Raw genomic sequence first — 17,970 nt, 5'->3', positions numbered from 1 at the left:
GACGGGGGGGGGGGACCGCTCAGGATCTGGGGACTCCACCTGTCCACGCAAGGGAAACTAGTATGCTTCCTCATGAGAGAGAGGCTGCTTATTTGACTGGTCACCTGGACTGAAGGAGGATTCCTGAACAGCAGCCAGGGAGTGACCATTGGAATGTTTCACCTTTCGAGTGCACCGGGAGGCTGGCACAGCTCCTGGGAGGCGGGCGACGTTCCAACAATTTAAGTTATAATTAGAAAAATCTTAATACAGTGGTACCTCAGGTTACATACGCTTCAGGTTACAGACTCCGCTAACCCAGAAATAGTGCTTCAGGTTAAGAACTTTGCTTCAGGATGAGAACAGAAATCATGCTCCAGCGGCGCAGTGGCAGCAGGAGGTCCCATTAGCTAAAGTGGTCTCCAGGTTGAGAACAGTTTCAGGTTAAGAACAGACCTCCGGAACGAATTAAGTACTTAACCTGAGGTACCACTGTAATTATTCATAAAGGAAACTGTTTATAAGAAGTAAATAAGGAGGCTAGATACAGGATAAAGGAAGTTTTTTATTTCATTGTTTGTCTTGTTGTATGTTATGCTCACTGTATGCTATGTTCACGTTTAATGAGGGTGGATTGTGTATTGGGGTAGGTGGTGGGTTTATGTTATGTTGTAAATAAAATCCCAATAAAAATTATTTTAAAAAGAGAGAGAGAGAAAGAGGAACTTGCAGCACAATGCATGAACCGCATGGAACTTGAAGGAGTTTAAAAGGTCGTAGTTAGGTTTTTTTCACTTTCCTGTTGATTTGGCCCATCATCAGATTGAGAAACAGTGAAGAGTTCAAAAGTAGCAGGGGCAGCGAAAAGAGAAAAGGGTTGAGGCATATCAGCTGAGTTCTTGGTGGGTGATTGCTTCCTGCTGAAGTAGCGTCTCTTTGCATCCTATGTGATCTGCGGATGTATTTGTAAATTAAGCAATTTCACAAATTTCCACTGTTGCAACATCTAATAAAAGCAGAACTTCTCCCCACTTATTTATTTTTATTTTATCTATTAAATTTAAATACTGCCCTTCATTCAAGGGTCACTTGGTGGTTTACAGTTTTTTTTAAAAAAATCATAACTTAATAACAAACAAAACAATAACCCACCCCCCCTCACTGCACACAGTTTAAAAGGTTATAGATTGTTTAAATAGCCAAAGTCCTGGGAGAAGAGGAATGTTTTTGCCTGGTGCCTAAAGATATGTAATGAAGGTGCCAGGTGAGTCTCACCTGGGAAAATGAGGAGCATTTGCAAATAATAATAATAATAATAATAATAATAATAATAATAATAATAGCAAACTCAGTCCATAGTGAAAACAGCATATTGACTGGTTCTCTCCATGCAAGCTCCCGACGGTTTTAAAAAAGAACGGACCAGTCACACACTCAGTGAATCAACTCTGAGAAATCAAAATTAAATCTTATTCACACAACACGTAGGTTTCTGAAGCAGCATGGAGGCAGCTCCCACGAAGCCACACCTACAGAAATATTTGCTCAGGATTAGGAATGAGGTTTTGGTACGTAAATCCTGCCTGAATCACAGAAAGCCGCTCAGAAAGGATATTAACAACATAGCGTGTGCATACTTTTACTGCTGAGGTGTTCAAAGTGAAAGTCAACCGGCCTCTGTCATGTTTCTTAGAGATGAAAGGTGTGTTATATATGGAATGGAATGTGTCTTTGATGCCTGCTTGTTACCTAGCAACAAGGGAACAAACACTCTTCACAGGAAAACCTGATTCTAAGAACCATTGAAGCACATGTCAAATTACAGTATCATACCCAGATTTGAAACTCATAAAGATCGGGTTTGACTGATTGGCAGGTGTGTCAACTCTAGGTGGTTGAAGGCGCCTTGGGTCCCTCAGTATTTGATTTAAGGGGGCTGGACCCCCTCAATCTTTTTTTTTTTTTAAATAAATTTTTATTAGATTTTCCACAGTGATAACACAAACCACAAAGCAAAATGATACACAAAAACAGAAAAAGAAAAAGAAAAAAGAAGAAAGAAAAAAAAGGGGGGAAACAATAAACAGATAAACAATAACAACAAACTTAATTCTTCACAAATCCAACCTTTTAAACATCTTGGTTGACTTCCTCAAATCCCTCCCTTCTGAGTTTCCTTGTAATTAAAAGTAACAGCTTTCCAATATCATTATTAAACTAAAACAATTTCCAATTATAATCCATCTTATTCACTTTTCTTAACATTCTAAATCCCATTTATTTAATTATAACTTAATTTAATCCTAGGCCTATTTGTTTCTTTCAAGTAATTTCTAATTTTTTATATTACAATATTTATTCAAATAGTCCTTGAATTTCCTCCAGTCCTCTTGAAACTCCTCTTCTTTCTGGTCGCGGATTCTTTTTTTTTTTTTTTAAATAATATTTATTAATTTTTCAACAATTTAAACACAACACTACAGAAAACCAAGAGAAAAAAAATACAACAATACAATACAAAAAACACTACAAAACACTAACACAAACAACTAACAAAACAAAACAAAAACCATTTAAAACACAATCCAATTTCAATATCTTATCTTTCATTCACTTATTTCCATGACCTCCTCACACCTCCCTTTTTGTATTCCACTTCTATTAATTGTTTCAGCAATTCCTTTCCATCTTCCTCCGTTTTCTATCCTATAATTATCTTAACACATTCTAACCTTATTTTTCCCTTTAATACTCTATTAATCTATCATTACCTGGTCGCGGATTCTTCCAGTCAGGTCAGCTAGCTCCTAAAAGTCCATCATCTTCATCTGTCAATCTTCCACTGTTGGTAGTTCTTGTGTTTTCCAATTTTTAGCAAGTAATATTCGGGCGGCCGTTGTGGCATACAAAAATAATTTAACATCTTTCTGGACCCCCTCAATCTTGAGGCAGCCCAGAGTGCATCATGTACACGACGTCATGGGTGCTATGTATAACACACGTCACAGGTCCTCCAGAGCGCTCCGCCTCCTCCATTCCATGCGCACCATGTGTGTGATGGGCCTCCTCAATCTTGGGGGCAACTTGGCACCTCTGTTGAATGGATATTTGGGGGGATTACCTCTGCAGGATTTATATCAGAAGTCAGGTAGGGTAGAGCTGCTAAGCTAGCTTCTCAGCAGGAGGTGATTTCTGTTTCCTGGGAGAGGGGAAGCAGGAAAGGGAGCTGGTAGGTGGCCAGGAGGCCAGAACAGAACAAACACACTGACAGAGACAGCCCAATGCTACAGCTGTACCAGCTTTGGCCCTCCCCTTCCCATGAAGATGCAGAGACTCACCTTTTGGGAGGTCAGGTGAGCGCCGCCATCCCATCAAACTGCCTGCTACTGACTAGCCTTCAAAACATGTCCCACTCAGTCCATGGATTTCTCTCTTTAGTATGTCTGATTTATTTTCAGTTTTTTTTTTTATGTGAGCATAAGATCATAAAGAAGGCTGATTGGCGAAGAATTGATGCTTTTGAATTACAGTGGTACCTCGGGTTAAGAACTTAATTCGTTCTGCAGGTCTGTTCTTAACCTGAAACGGTTCTTAACCTGAAGCACCACATTAGCTAATGGAGCCTCCTGCTGCCGCTGTGCTGCCGCTGCACAATTTCTATTCTCATCCTGAAGCAAAGTTCTTAACCCGAGGTACTATTTCTGGGTTAGCGGAGTCTGTAACCTGAAGCGTATGGAACCTGAAGTGTATGTAACCCGAGGTACCACTGTATGGTGCTAGAGGAGACTCTTGAGAGTCTCATGGACTGCAAGAAGATCAAGCCTATCCATTCTGAAGGAAATCAGCCCTGAGTGCTCACTGGAAGGACAGATCGTGAAGCTGAGGCTCCAATACTTTGGCCACCTCATGAGAAGAGAAGACTCCCTGTAAAAGACCCTGATGTTGGGAAAGATGGAGGGCACAAGGAGAAGGAGACGACAGAGGACGAGATTGTTGGACAGTGTTCTCGAAGCTACGAACATGAGTTTGACTAAACCGCGGGAGGTAGTAGAAGACAGGAGTGCCTGGCGTACTCTGGTCCATGGGGTCACGAAGGGTCGGACACGACTGAATGACTAAACAACAATGACCTGTGAGAAATGTTCATATTTGTTGCATGTATCGACATATCCAGGTGTATTTGAGGACTGCCATCTCAATATTTAATAGGTGACAAATTCAAGAGATTTTCCACATTTCACAGAGGGGGAAAACTGCTTTGAAAGCTCTTGCTCAAAGACCCGGTGATACATTGTGTATCAGCCCCACAGCATAGCAGCAGGCAAACACTGATATTTCTATGACAGTGATGTCATGCTTGCATTCTTTTTTTTTTTTAAGGTCACCGACTCTTGCCTAAGATGCTTCAATCATTCCATAGGATCACAGCCTTAGGGCAAATATATATTGCATCACACCTACTGAGGAAAGTTTCACTGGGAGTGGTGAGAAATCCTATATAATCAGCCTGACCTGCACTTAGAGTTACACTTGGGTGAAGAGAGTGCCTGCTTTAACAGCTGGATTAAACAAGGTATGTAAAACTGCAATTCTCATCTTCTCTCTGTTTTTGCTGAGGTTTATGCATGTCTTAAGATCAATCTGTGTCAGAGACAGAGTTTACAATCGAATCTGGTGCATATTTATCCGGAAGTAAACCCCACAGAGTTCAAAGGGACTTACTCCCAAGTAAATATGCTTAAGATTGCGGCAGTTCAACAGGGAACTATCATAAAAACCACATCAAAATGTGCTCTATTAGAGATGAATATGACTTAGAACTCAGGACTAGATCTAATGAGATTACATTACAGCAGGGGAGAGTTAAGTGGTGTTAATATTAGGAGAAAGTTCTTGATGGTAAGAGTGATTTGACAAGGGAACCAATGGCACAGAGGGATGGTGAGCTTTCTCTCCATGAGCCTTTTTAATATTTGGTGGAAGCCGCCCAGAGTGGCTGGGGAAAGCCAGCCAGATGGGTGGAGTATAAATAATAAATTATTATTATTATTATTATTATTATTATTATTATTATTATGTAGAGGGTGTATGGTCCAGTTTCAGTCAGAAAAAGGCAGCAAGCCAAAGGTAACCTGCCTTTAGAAAGAGAAGAGAGAAAATATATTATACAACTGGGACCTTCAGCACAATGTACTCACTGACTTCTCCAATCATGCCTTCCTCCATACTTTTCCTCCTTCTGCCTCTCACCTGGTTCTCCTCCCAGATAGTGAATATTCCATGCCCACTGAGCAATCTCAGTCCCCGTTGGGATGTTTTGGGATTCCTACACCTTTAGGGATTTCCACTAAATAAGCTTTGCACTTCTGCAAGCTGGGGTTTTCTGCCAAGCCTGCTAGTACTTATCTCTTGTGTGTGGATGGTGTTTCATTTTGTTCTGGATAAGGTTTCATAGATACCTCAGAACTTTGAGATTATGAAGCCTCTGAGCCCAGAGTCCTGAAGAAATGAACACACAGAGAGATCTAGGTGCAAAGGCTTCCCCCACTCAGAGGTCCACACATGGATCATAGAATCATAAGAGTTGGAAGGCACCTAAGCATCATCTAATCCAACCCCCTGGATGTTGGGGTTCAGGGTGAGGGGGTCATATAGGAAAGTGTGTGAGTCAGTATTGCCAGTTTTGCCTACGCAGGCTGGCAGCATCTCTCAAGGGTTTCAGGGCAGAAATCATATAATTGCAGAGTTGGAAGGGGCCACGAGCATCATCTAGTCCAATCTCCTTCAATGCAGGAATATTTTGCCTACGGGGGACTCAGACCCATGACTCTTAGATTAAGAGTCTCATGCTTGACTGATGGAGCTATCAGGAGCTCTTCCTAGCCCTGCCTGGAGACTGTGGGGATTGAACCTGTGTCCTTCTCCATGCAAAGCAGATGCTGTACCACTGAGCCACACCCTAAACCTCATACAACCTCAGAAGCCGGGCCAACTGCACGTGGGCCTCCTTCATGCCATTAGCCTATAACAGGGGCTATTCCCACAACCATCTTACAAGACTTAACCTGTGAAAGGTTGGGCAGAGTGCAATACAGTACATAGCCAGCTTAGTTGGGTGGAACTGAACTGTGAATGGCAAGACCTGTTGTTAGAAAACTAGAAGGAGCATGAGAGGCAAAACTAGACCTGACAGGACAAGAACAAGATGCTTCAAATGGATAGATAAGCCATGAAACAAAGGAATCTGCCAAGCACTACGGATGGCAACACTTCTTCCAAAGCGGCCCAGCCCAAAGTTCTCCAGGGCAAATTCTGCTGAGAGCTTGGGACAACCTCTCTGGTGTGCCTGAGCTAAGTGTTTGTCAAGGAAAGAACAGTGGCAAGCTGCCTGGTGTTTACAAAAGTGCTAGGTTCATGAAGACATGTGTCCCAAGATGATTAAACCTAGGAAATGCTATCTTATGTTAACAGGAAGTATGTGGTAAGCAATTCTTTGCTTGACATATTCATACAAAGAACAGGATACAGTTTCCTGTGGGCTATGGTCAGAGGCGGATTTAGGGGAGCACGACTGGTTCGGTCACACTGGGTGCAGTCTCAAGGGCACTGCAGCAGGTGCCACAATTATGATGCATAACGGAAGGCGAGAGGCAGGCAGGTGCTGGATTTTGGCATTGTACAGGGTGGCGCTGAAATTTGAGACCCCAAGGTCTGCCACTGCTGTGATTTCCTAACCCTGTGGCACAATTGCATACCCTGCCTCACAATCAGAGAAACACACATGGTGAGTAACCCCATCATTCTAGTCGTGATGGCCTTCTTCTGACCCCACTGTCTAAGGCAGTCTGCATCTGTACACTAGTTGTGGGAATTGGAGGAGTGCTGTTGCACTCAGGTGCTGTCAGGAACGTAGCCCCACTAGAGCACAGCGGAAGAGTCAGCCGCAGAAATTGAGCTAAGCGAGCAAGGGGCAGAGGAGAGCTGTGTGTAAGAGTTTAGAGAGGACAGCCCAGCCCTCCTCATTCCCAGCAAAAAAGCTATTAGCTACCAAGGAGAGGAAGAGTTGGAAGTCGGCCCGAGTGTTGCCAGGCAACTAGCAGATAAGCCAGAGTCTGAGGCTGCGTCTTCTGGGAGGGAGGAGGAGACGGACCAAACATTCAGTCCCTGTACTAGGAGGCAGAAGAAGCTCAGTGAACGACGTAAGGGAAGGAGAAGAAAGGAGATATTTTGGCGTTCTTCCTGTGAGCCAGTGTGGTGTAGTGGTTAAGAGTGGTAGTTTCGTAATCTGATGAACCAGGTTCGCTTCCCTGCTCCTCCACATGCAGCTGCTGGGTGACCTTGGGCTAGTCACACTTCTTTGAATTCTCTCAGCCCTACTCACCTCACAGAGTGTTTGTTGTGGGGGAGGAAGGAAAAGGAGAATGTTAGCCGCTTTGAGACTCCTTTGGGTAGTGATAAAGCGGGATGTCAAATCTAAACTCTTCTTGTTGTTGTTATTGGGAGAGAGATGGTGAGTCAGACTGAGCAACTACTGTTAATGAGAGCATCCAGGAGGCCGTGCTCTGAGTGTGTGTTTTTCTTGTAAATAAACTTGCATAAAACTGATGGAGAGTCGTTACTGCTTCTCAAGCTGCTTGCATGCCAGAGATCATTACAGGTGCTGCTTGTGGGCTTCCCATAGGCACCTGGCTGGCTACTGTGAGAAAAGGATGTGGGACTAAGCTGGCAGGTCCAGAGGAACTCTAGAAATATCACCACTGTCTGGAAAGCATGGTCCTACCCTGAAACCTGACTTGAATGAGGAAAGGGAAGGGCCATCATTGAAAGGAGAATGTGTACCCAGTTGTTCAGGTAGACAACTGAGAATAATAATGGCATGAGCTTCCATTTATTATGCAAGAAAAGAACTGTGCCCTGGGGTTTTAAAAGTTTTTGAAACACTGGTCCATCTCTTCTTGCAGAGAGAATATGAACTTTCTAGCCAATGTATATTTTTCTCACCAAGATGGAATATTGGTAGGGTCATGATAGGGTTGCCATATTTCAATCAGTGAAAATCTAGACAGATAAATTGTTGAGCTTTTTTTGGGGGGGGGGGGAGTTGTTGAGCTTAATTTGTTTGCATTTTTGAGCAAAGTTGTTGAGCTATTTTGGAGACTTTGCAAAAGAAGGCATTTTAGACCTTTTTTTAAGGAAAAGTGGCAAAAACGACACTGCCGACATGGGTTGGCATACGTTAGGATTTTCCAGGACATTTCTGTGATTTCTGCCCGGACACTGCTTCCAAATGCAGTATTCCAGATATGTCTGGGAAATATCTGCATATCCAGGTAGGGTTAAAATTCTGGAGAGCCACTGCCAGCATAGAGTACATAATACTGTGCTAGAGTATTATATTCTATATTCTTAGCACTTGCTTGTGTAAACAGTCCGTCACCAAGTCATGTGGCAACAGCCCTTGACAAAATGTGCAGAAACATCTGGAATGCATTGTTCAAGTTGCATCCACATATATGATGTAATTAAGAACTGAACAGATAAATGAATTATTTGCGACTCTCCTAAACCGAAAGCTTGGCCTTTTTAATTTCTTAAGTCAGGATCAATGTGCCATAATGAAAGACTTTTGGCAGAAGAAAGACTTCAAACCACATTACTAGTATCTACTGCTACAAAATTAACGCAAGACAGGCAGGAAGACAGTTTCTGTGGTCCAAATGACAGATGGCTTTTTCCGGACTGCTTATCTTTCAGGCCAGTTGCCTGATCATCAAAAGCTTCCAGAATTTCTTCAGTAGAAAAGAGGCATGCACAACGGTCCCAACAGTTTTGAAGCTTATTCTCTCTCTCTCTAACTAGGTTTAAATAGCAATGGAGGAACTGAGTACAGCCAATGGTGGTTTTGCCATTGATTTTTTCAAACACGTGTGCAAGGCTCAAAGCAACAAAAACATCCTATTCTCACCATGGAGCATCTCGTCTGTTATGGCTACACTGTACCTTGGAGCTAAAGGCCATACTGCAGAGCAGATAGCAGAGGTAAGCTTTGTGCTATTAATAACTTAAATCGGGGTTAGGGAACTGGGTGTGGCCAAAGAGCTAGACTCTTATCTCTGTAGATAAGTTTGAGTCAAGTTTGACAGTGGGTGAGATTATCTCCACCTGTCGTCCACTTGATCTCACAATGACATCAGGTGACCCATTGTGCAATGAATGGATAAGAACCAAGGCCTACCCACCCCTCTAAAAAAGATGAGCACCTCCATTAAGCAAAGGCCTGGGTAAACAGAAAAATCTTAGCCCAGTGCCTAAAAACTGACAGAGATGGCGCCAGGTAGATCTCCCATTTCATAGATGGGGGGCCACCACTGAAAAGACCTGTTCTCATGTGGTCACCTTCCACACTTTTCTCATGCGGAGTGCACATATTAAGACTGTGGGAAATGGGCACGTTCATATGGGGTGAAGTGGTATATATAAATTACACACAAGAGAAACAGCTGCTCAACCTTGCTCCTGGTCCCCGGGGTGTAATGTCATTTTCTCTATGCACTCTCAAGAGCAGAGGCCTAACTCAATCTACTTGCATAGTTTCTGGAGCATGTAAATCCTACCAGCAGTGTTGGATCCCGCTGTGCCTGGAATTGCATTGTCCTGCTTTGCACAGATTGCTAAGCCGTAGTTAACATTTGAGGCTGGGGAGAAACTAGATTTAGTTTGTGTGTACAGGCCAATGTATCCATTTCAACTTTCCAGAGTAATGCAAGAGCCAATATGAGAACACAATGATCCTTTGAAATTTGCACTCATCTGAATTTTGTGGTCAACTAATTAAACTATAGTGTTTACAGAAATGCACATTCTAGCTTAAGGTCTGCTTTAAAATGCATATATTAGTGAAAACAATACAGAAAAATACTTTATATTAAGAAAATTGCTTTACAAACATGTGTATATTCGGCAAAATTGCATACAAGAATGGGTGTAATGGAAGAAATTCACACAAAATTCTGGGAAATTTTCAGGCGAACCCTTTGTTTAAAAATGCAAACCAATACTGTGGTACCTCGGGTTAAGTACTTAATTCATTCTGGAGGTCCGTTCTTAACCTGAAACTGTTCTTAACCTGAAGCACCACTTTAGCTAATGGGGCCTCCTGCTGCCGCCGCGCCGCCAGAGCATGATTTCTGTTCTCACCCTGAAGCAAAGTTCTTAACCTGAAGCACTATTTCTGGGTTAGCGGAGTCTGTAACCTGAAGCGTATGTAACCTGAAGCGTATGTAACCCGAGGTACCACTGTACAGAAATGTGAACAGCTTAATTTGGAAAAAGGAGACAATTGGAGATAGATAAAGCTGAGATATCTTTAGCTTTTGGGAGGGTTCACTATGGTGAACATCAACTAACGTTTATAAATCAACTTACATACCACGGTTAATGACTGCAATTGTAAGCGCATGACTTTATACGCCTCACGTAACAACTTCTTATTGCTTATGTTTTTCTTTGGGATTGTTTTGAATTGCAGGTGCTTCACTTTAACAAATCTGGGAGAAGTGAGGCTGCCCATGCTATGAGACACCCACGCGTGTACTCCAAAATGGAGGAGCTGTTGAATAACCCCTGCATCGCTATTCGGAAGGTAATTTTTGGAAAAACCAAAGTTCATCTCAGACGAATGTATGCAGGCCAGGTTTTTTGTTTGTTTTTTAAAACAGACTTTGGTGTTAACTTCTTTTCCAGACTACTTTGTCCTAGTTCACTTGGCGATTTGGAAAGAATGTCCTAGTTGATACAAAGTTTTAGCTTTCAAAAAAACCAACACTTTAAACCATCAAGTATGTGGATAAGCACAGAGAGAATAGTTATCACTGTTATGTGACAGAGCAACCATGACACATCTCCCCTCCCTTTAAAAATACCATGCAATGTACATTCATTGGCAATTGAGTTACATGCAGCTTGAATATATGGATGTTTACTGGCAAGCAGTGGCGTAGCGTGGGTTGTCAGCACCCGGGGCAAGGCAAGTAATTTGCGCCCGCCCCCTAACCCGTGGATTTTAGCACTCGAGTCTCTTCCGCGCGCCCCCCCGATGTTGCGCCCGGTGCGGCTGCCCCCCCCCGCACCCCCCACGCTACGCCACTGCTGGCAAGCAAGATTGTAAGAAATTACTCCCAGCTAAGTGTGCATAGGGAAGCAGCCATAGTCTCTTTTAACAACACTGCTTTGTTACTTGACAGAAATCTGGATGTCTTAGAGTCAACAGAAATATAAGCTGCAATAAAAGAACAGTGGAACTTAAGCATATATTCCCATTTACATCCATTGCAATGAATATGACTTGGGCATTCTTAAGTCTCTCCGGATGTATCTTGTCATGGAGAAACCTAGATATGGGTATCTGGGTATGCTTTTCTGGAATATATTCCAAGGGAAATAACTGGCGCAGACCACACCCCAGTTCCACGTGGAAACTTAAAAAGGTATTAACCTCCCCAGACAAACTTTGGAGAACTGTTTGCTTCATCTTGTAGTTAACAAGGAAAAGATTAAGAACCTTCACACAAGTGGAGCTGTTTGCATGTTAACACCCTATTCCAGCAGTGGTTCCTTATTGCATCTGTTGTGGAGACAGGAGAATCTATCAATTTTGGTTTCTAATTTTTTCCAATTTTTGATAAAGTTCTCCACATTTCTGCATCTGCTTGGGATTTTCATGAGTCCGCCTCATCGGCATTCTCCTAACATACATCTTTTTAGATGCAGTTTTGCCTCTCACATACTTTTTTTGCAGGCAATTTCCCCTCACTCAGTGCACCTGATATTATTTTTTACTAATATCTGCATTTTAGGCAAATTTACCGCTGCTATGAACACTTCTTTGGTTGGAGAAGTGAATCACAAAATCCAGAGAATTGTGAATTTCAAATTCAGACCACGGGAAAAGAAGGGGAAAGGGGAAAGGAGACAAGATGTGTTGACAATGCGGGTTAACATAAATGTGTGGCCTAAGGGGGATAAATGAGAGGTAATGCGGGGACAAAACAAACTGCAGTAAGAGGTAATGGCTGAATGTGGGATTAATCAATGTTGCAATTCTCTGTTTAAGCCCTCTCCTAAAACATCAAGCAACATACATTCAAGATTCCTGGAACTTAGTCAAGAAATCAACAAACCTACAAAGCATTTTCTGCTTCGAAGTGTCAACCAGCTATATGCAGACAAATCGGTGCCTTTCCAAAAAGTGAGTGGAGCCTGTAGATGTGACTCTGGGATCAGAGTTGAGAATTTAATAAAAATGTGGAATAACTGCCTATTACAACAATAGGAGTGTATTCAAAATTTTAATTTGCTTCTGTGGGTGTAGGATGATCTTAGTATCCTGTAAACTTTGGTTTCACCCTCATTGGCATGGCTGCAATGCCTTAAGAGTATTTTTTTTACCTTTAAGGAATTCATATTGTCAATGAAGAAATACTATAATGCAGATCCACAAACAGTAAACTTTCAAGAAGCTGCGGAAGAAGTCAGAAAAGAGATCAATTCTTGGGTTGAACACCAGACAGAAGGTGAGCTCAAAATGGCTTCTCCTCGAAACTGGGAACTGCTAAATATGTGTTATGATGAAATTCAGATTGGAAGGTGTCGAGGAAGTCTTCTAGCAATGTAAATATACCAGGGAATAAGAAAGGGGGGGGATCTTATTTTATCTTTTGCATTTTTATTGTTGTTAAGTTTTTATGTTGTGTTAAATGTAATGTTCTTTTCTGTGTTTATGTTTGTGTATTATAAGAGAAAACCAATTTTTTGGGGGGAAGAAACAAAAACAAAATGGTTGCTCTGCTATAGGCCTGGGCGATATATTGATATGTGGGTGCAGACTGTGATGACAACTTCACTCAGCAGTATATTGTTGATGAAACCATAACTGCTCTTGAGTCCCTCTGTCTCCAGTGCCCAGTGTGCTGAGGGACAAAGAAACTAGCTGGGAGCTGGAGGCAGCGGGACTCAAGAGCAGTGCCGGTTTCACCAGCAATATACCGCTGGTGAAACAGCCATTGCACTCTGCCCCAGCAGAGGGAGGATCAAGCTGAATCGGTGATGTGCCAGTACAGCTTCTTTCTTCCTCTGCTTCTTTAAGCTGCTTGGCTGAGGAGCGTGCAGCTGCCCTTGCCTCAGCCGAGCAGTTTTACAGAGCACTATTTCTGGGTTAGCAGAGTCTGTCACCTGAAGCGTATGTAACCCGAGGTACCGCTGTAAAAAGGTAAAAGGACCCCTGACCATTAGGTCCAGTCGTGACCGACTCTGGGGTTGCGGCGCCCATCTCGCTTTATCGGCCGAGGGAGCTGGTGTACAGCTTCCGGGTCATGTGGCCAGCATGACTAAGCTGCTTCTGGCGAACCAGAGCAGCGCACGGAAACGCCGTTTACCTTCCCACTGGAGCGGTACCTATTTATCTACTTGCAGTTTGACGTGCTTTCAAACTGCTAGGTTGGCAAAAACACACATATTAGTGAAACAGAAAATGCATTCTTGTAGTGGGAAATGTTGTGCAAAAATGTGTATATTTAGCAAAACATTAGAAAGATAGGTTGGGGCACGTCCACAGAAAGTTTTAAGGTAAAGTCACATATCTTGTTATCTAAAAAAAACCTACACTTTTTCAGATATGTACAGCTCACAAAACATATGATGACTTCTCTCTCTCTCCTATTTCTTCTCCCAAACAAGGTAAAATACAGAATCTGTTGAATGAAGGGTCTATCGATTCGCTTACAGAGCTGATCTTGGTAAATGCACTGTACTTCAGAGGAAACTGGGCAAAGCCATTTAAGAAACAAGACACAACACAGCAGCCCTTCAGACTTAACAAGGTAAATAATTTCATACTGCTGAATAAAAAAAGGCAATAAGGCACTTCAAGCTACTATAGTCCATTGCCATGCCTATGATGGTATCATGTACCTTGTTCTGCACTGTGAAGTAATGTAAGGGAGAGAGATCTCTTCTCCAAATAGCATACATAAAATGCATTTTTTCCTGGTTCCCCCATGAAGTTTAAGGCTCATGGACATGAAAGCATATTTGTCATATTGCAGCGAACGAGTAAGCCGGTGAAGATGATGTTCCAGCACGGTAACTTCAATTGGAACTACATAAAAGAAGTGAAGACTCAGATTCTTGAGCTCCAATATGTCAACAATGACCTCAGCATGTTTATACTCCTCCCTGATGACATCACAGATGACACCACTGGCCTGGAAATGGTAAAGAAAAGTAGTACTATTTAGAATATTTTAAAAGGGGGGGGTTGCTTTTTTTTTTTTTAATTCCAGTTATTCACTGTGTGTGTAGACAGTGCTTCTTTTGGCATATTTTGTAGGAAAATGACTGAATTGCTTAGGATATAGAAAGATAGCGATTTGGAACTTTGTCTCAATTGAAAATGACCCTTGATGTATTGGAAATGGGTTCATTCATCATGCCATGTGGGGAATCACACAAAACTCAGAAGAGAAAATTCATTTCTAGTTATCCAAAACCCAAGAACATTGAGAGAAAAAGCTTGCCTTCCCGAAGGTTTTGCAAATGAGTGTGTTTTCATAACGTCCAAGCAACATTTCTACACGTCTAAAGGTGATGGGTGGATATGGGTGTTGCACGCTGATTTCTCAACAGACGTTCGTGTGTTTGGCCCAAGAATACAGATTTTGTGTAATCATTTTGGCAGCCAGTGTGGCGTGGAGAAAGTTGAAAGGGAAACCTCCACCCATATTACTTGAACCTGGGGGATCCAATGAATCAGACTGCTGGAAGATTTGGGAGAGACATCAGGAATACGTGAAAAACTTCCCTAAACAGGGCTGCCTTCAGATGTCTTCTAAAAGTCAGATAGTTGTTTATTTCCTTGACATCTGATGGGAGGGCGTTCCAAAGGGCGGGCGCCACTACCGAGAAGGGCCTCTGCCTGGTTCCCTGTAGCTTCACTTCTTGCAATGAGGGAACCTCCAGAAAGCCCTTGAAGATGGACCTCGGTGTCCGGGCTGAACAATGGGGATGGAGACACTCCTTCAGTTTTCGGGTTTCAGACATTTCGGAACTCGAACAGTCTTCCGGAAAGGATTATGTTCAAAAACTGAGATACCACTGTATTCAATTGGGCTTGTTCAAGTGTTAGCCTCTCATCTAAATTAGTCATATCCTGCTTTAATAACCCCATAGATATTTGCAGATGAAAATCCTGTTCCATTTCACCTCTTTTTTTTTGCAGACACGTATTTTTCATCTTGTGATATACTGTGTTGACTGTTGAAAACCTTTGACATTGCACTCAGTGCTAGAAGAATGCATTGCATCATAGCTGAAAGGCTCTGTAAACTAGCCTGGACTTCAAGAAATAATAATACTTGCAGTGTTTTGCTGTTCATCAGTCAGTTTAGTGTATATTCCCCAAAACGACATTCAAACACAGCTGTACATTTAATTTAGCAAACCTGGAGAACTTTTCCAACTTACTGATCGTTTGGTTTTCTTTGTGTCTGCAGCTGGAAAATAAATTGACTTATGAAGCCTTATCCAAGTGGACCAGCCCAGAAGAAATGGAAGAAATTGAAGCAAATGTGTATCTTCCTAGGACCCAGTTAGAAGATCACTATGAGTTAAAGGCAGCTTTGACCAGCATGGGGATAACAGACGCCTTCACTGTAGGCCAAGCCAATTTCACCCAAATGTCTGAAAAAAGCAACCTGATTTTGTCCCAAGTTTTCCACAAGTGCTTTGTTGACATTAACGAAGAGGGCACAGAGGCTGCTGCTTCGACAGGTGCTACTATAGATGGGCGAAGTACAGGGGGTGCAACTTTGTTTGCAGCTGACCACCCTTTCCTCTTTTTCATCCGGCATAACGAAACCAAAAGCATCCTCTTCTGGGGCAGATTCTGTTGCCCTTAAAGTATTTCAGCTTTCTCTTAGCAAACAGGAAGGATCTTGCGGCAGCAGGAATGTGGCACAACAGAGGCACCGTTTTCCAAAGCTATGTCTAAATATGGTGTTCTCGCCTGTCTTTCCTTTATTGCTTGCAGGGGGAGTGCTTATGGCCACAGCTGACATGTGCTCAGCAAGAAGTCAACTCACTCTCAAACCATGGCTGTCAGTGGACCTGTACCCTAGTAATTATATATTTTAAAAAAATATTTTATTAAATTTGTATACCACCTTTCATCTGAAGATCTCAGGGCGGTTCATAGCATAAAAATACAAGATAAAAGAACACAAAGCATAGGAGCCAACTCATTGGGGCCAAGGGGTCTTCAGCCCCCCAATAAAATATTTGAGGGGGCTGCCCCCCAAGTTAAAGAGCATTGCCATTCAAATGGTGTGCATGTGCTACATCATGTGATTATGTGGGGCAGGGCTTACCTGCCCACCAATATTTTATTCAAGCTGGCACCCGTGACACAAGGTACATAATAAAAACAAAAACAAAACAAAACAATAATCCCCCCTTTGCTAAAAACATATTTAACTTGGGACTTGGCTACATTAGTAAAGAAACAGCAATTTGAATCCTCTATAAACGTGCAACACCAGGTGGTGCCAGAGAGCAGGAAATTTTTATACACAATTTTCCATAGGTTTCCCCCCTTTTGTTATAACTATCTAATTTCTGACTTATCTATAGCATCCCCCCCCCCCCCCCCGTGTAGATCCACCCATGCTATGGGATATTAATCAGCTAAACAGCTGGTTGAAGAGGAACGTTTTCACCTCGCGCCTAAAGGTGTACAAAGAAGAAGATTTATTGCATTGCATTCATGTATAAATGTTGCATTAAATACCATAAACGTAGGGTTGTAATTTATATTGTGCGTGGTGATGACGTGTCATTTTTTCCCATGTTGCAATGTGTGTGTGTACATATATAGAGAAACAGAATGTGTAATATAGCAAATAAAATTAATTTTACTACACCATCAGGAATGCAGAATGTTTCATGTCTGGTAGACGTGGGAATTGAAACAAAATGGTGGATCCAAATGGCAGGTTGGTACTGGAGACAAGCCTTGCCACTTTTCAGCTAAGTCATGCCTGAAAGGAGGATGGGGTAGAAGAGGGAGATGAAACCACAACACGCCAATGAAACCTGCATCCATCCTCCTCCCCTCTTTTCAGTTCGGCTCTTAGGAAACCTTGCTGGTTGCTTAGTTTTGCAGCTTGAACCCTTGCCTAACTCCATACGTGTTTACAAACCAAACTAAGTTGAGCCTGGTTCTCCTTTTCATGAAAGATTCAGAAATGCCAGACCGATTTGGGATACAAACCACTACCCTACACAGAGGTGCCAATTTGCGCCAAAGATCGAGGGGGCTGGGTGGCGTCACCCACATGGCATGCAACGCGCGATGTCACATGATGTTTTGGGAGGACCCAGGGGATGGAGCTGAATGCAGAGGCTGAGGGCTCTTCCTCTCTCACGCTATGCAGTTTTCCATGGCAGAAGGTGGAGCCAATCACTAAAGCCACGCTCAACTCAGCTTCGTCTACCCCGACAGTAGGGAACATTGGGGGGCAGCCCCCCAAAATTATTCAGGGGGGAATGCACCAGGAAGCAAATAGCACGCAAGGTTTGAATAGCAGGGAGCCATTTTCCATGCAGTAAATCAGAGCTCTACGAGATTCCAAAGCTTGCTATCCAATTCCCATATTTCATGCAGTAAAGAAGAGTTCTATGGGATTCCAAAGCTTGCTATCCTACTCCTACATTTGATCCAGCTAAGTGAACAATCCTATCCACAAGACACTGGTGTAAAGCAAGTCAGTATAAGTTAAGCCGATGTATATTTACAGTGGATCCAAACTCTGTTCAGTAGTGGGGGTACTGCTGGCTGAGCAGGCCTAAGGCTGGCAGAGGGAAAACAAGTCCTTAAAATAGTGTTTGAGTTATACCACCTTTTTTGCCAGCTTAATTTACACTGGATTTCCAGGTCTT

General features: G+C 42.6%; 1 protein-coding gene and 1 long non-coding RNA gene across 2 annotated transcripts in view; one reads left to right on the top strand and one right to left on the bottom strand.

Annotated features, from left to right (window-relative positions):
* Positions 1-524: 524 nt before the first annotated feature.
* LOC308482132 lies at positions 525-1,679 on the bottom strand. The gene is made up of 2 exons (XR_013989069.1): positions 1,617-1,679; positions 525-931 (listed from the first exon to the last, which is right to left on the bottom strand). It is a non-coding gene; the product is annotated as an uncharacterized lncRNA (long non-coding RNA).
* A 2,824-nt stretch (positions 1,680-4,503) lies between these two features.
* The window catches only part of LOC308481838 (uncharacterized protein), a 39,622-nt gene continuing 26,155 nt past the window's right edge, over positions 4,504-17,970 (top strand). Inside the window, exons 1-9 of the mRNA XM_081014547.1 lie at positions 4,504-4,552; positions 8,839-9,018; positions 10,508-10,621; positions 11,223-11,465; positions 12,092-12,226; positions 12,434-12,551; positions 13,714-13,856; positions 14,082-14,249; positions 15,528-15,924. Coding sequence (XP_080870673.1) covers positions 8,851-9,018; positions 10,508-10,621; positions 11,223-11,465; positions 12,092-12,226; positions 12,434-12,551; positions 13,714-13,856; positions 14,082-14,249; positions 15,528-15,924 — 1,486 coding nt within the window. The 5' untranslated portion in view covers positions 4,504-4,552; positions 8,839-8,850. The remainder of the gene's footprint in view (positions 4,553-8,838; positions 9,019-10,507; positions 10,622-11,222; positions 11,466-12,091; positions 12,227-12,433; positions 12,552-13,713; positions 13,857-14,081; positions 14,250-15,527; positions 15,925-17,970) is intronic.

This window comes from Podarcis pityusensis (genome assembly GCF_964106645.2).
Source record: "Podarcis pityusensis genome assembly, chromosome: 7".
Lineage (NCBI taxonomy): Eukaryota > Metazoa > Chordata > Lepidosauria > Squamata > Lacertidae > Podarcis > Podarcis pityusensis.
The sequence above is the reverse complement of the archived record's forward strand: the minus strand, read 5'-3'. Positions and strand labels throughout refer to the sequence as shown.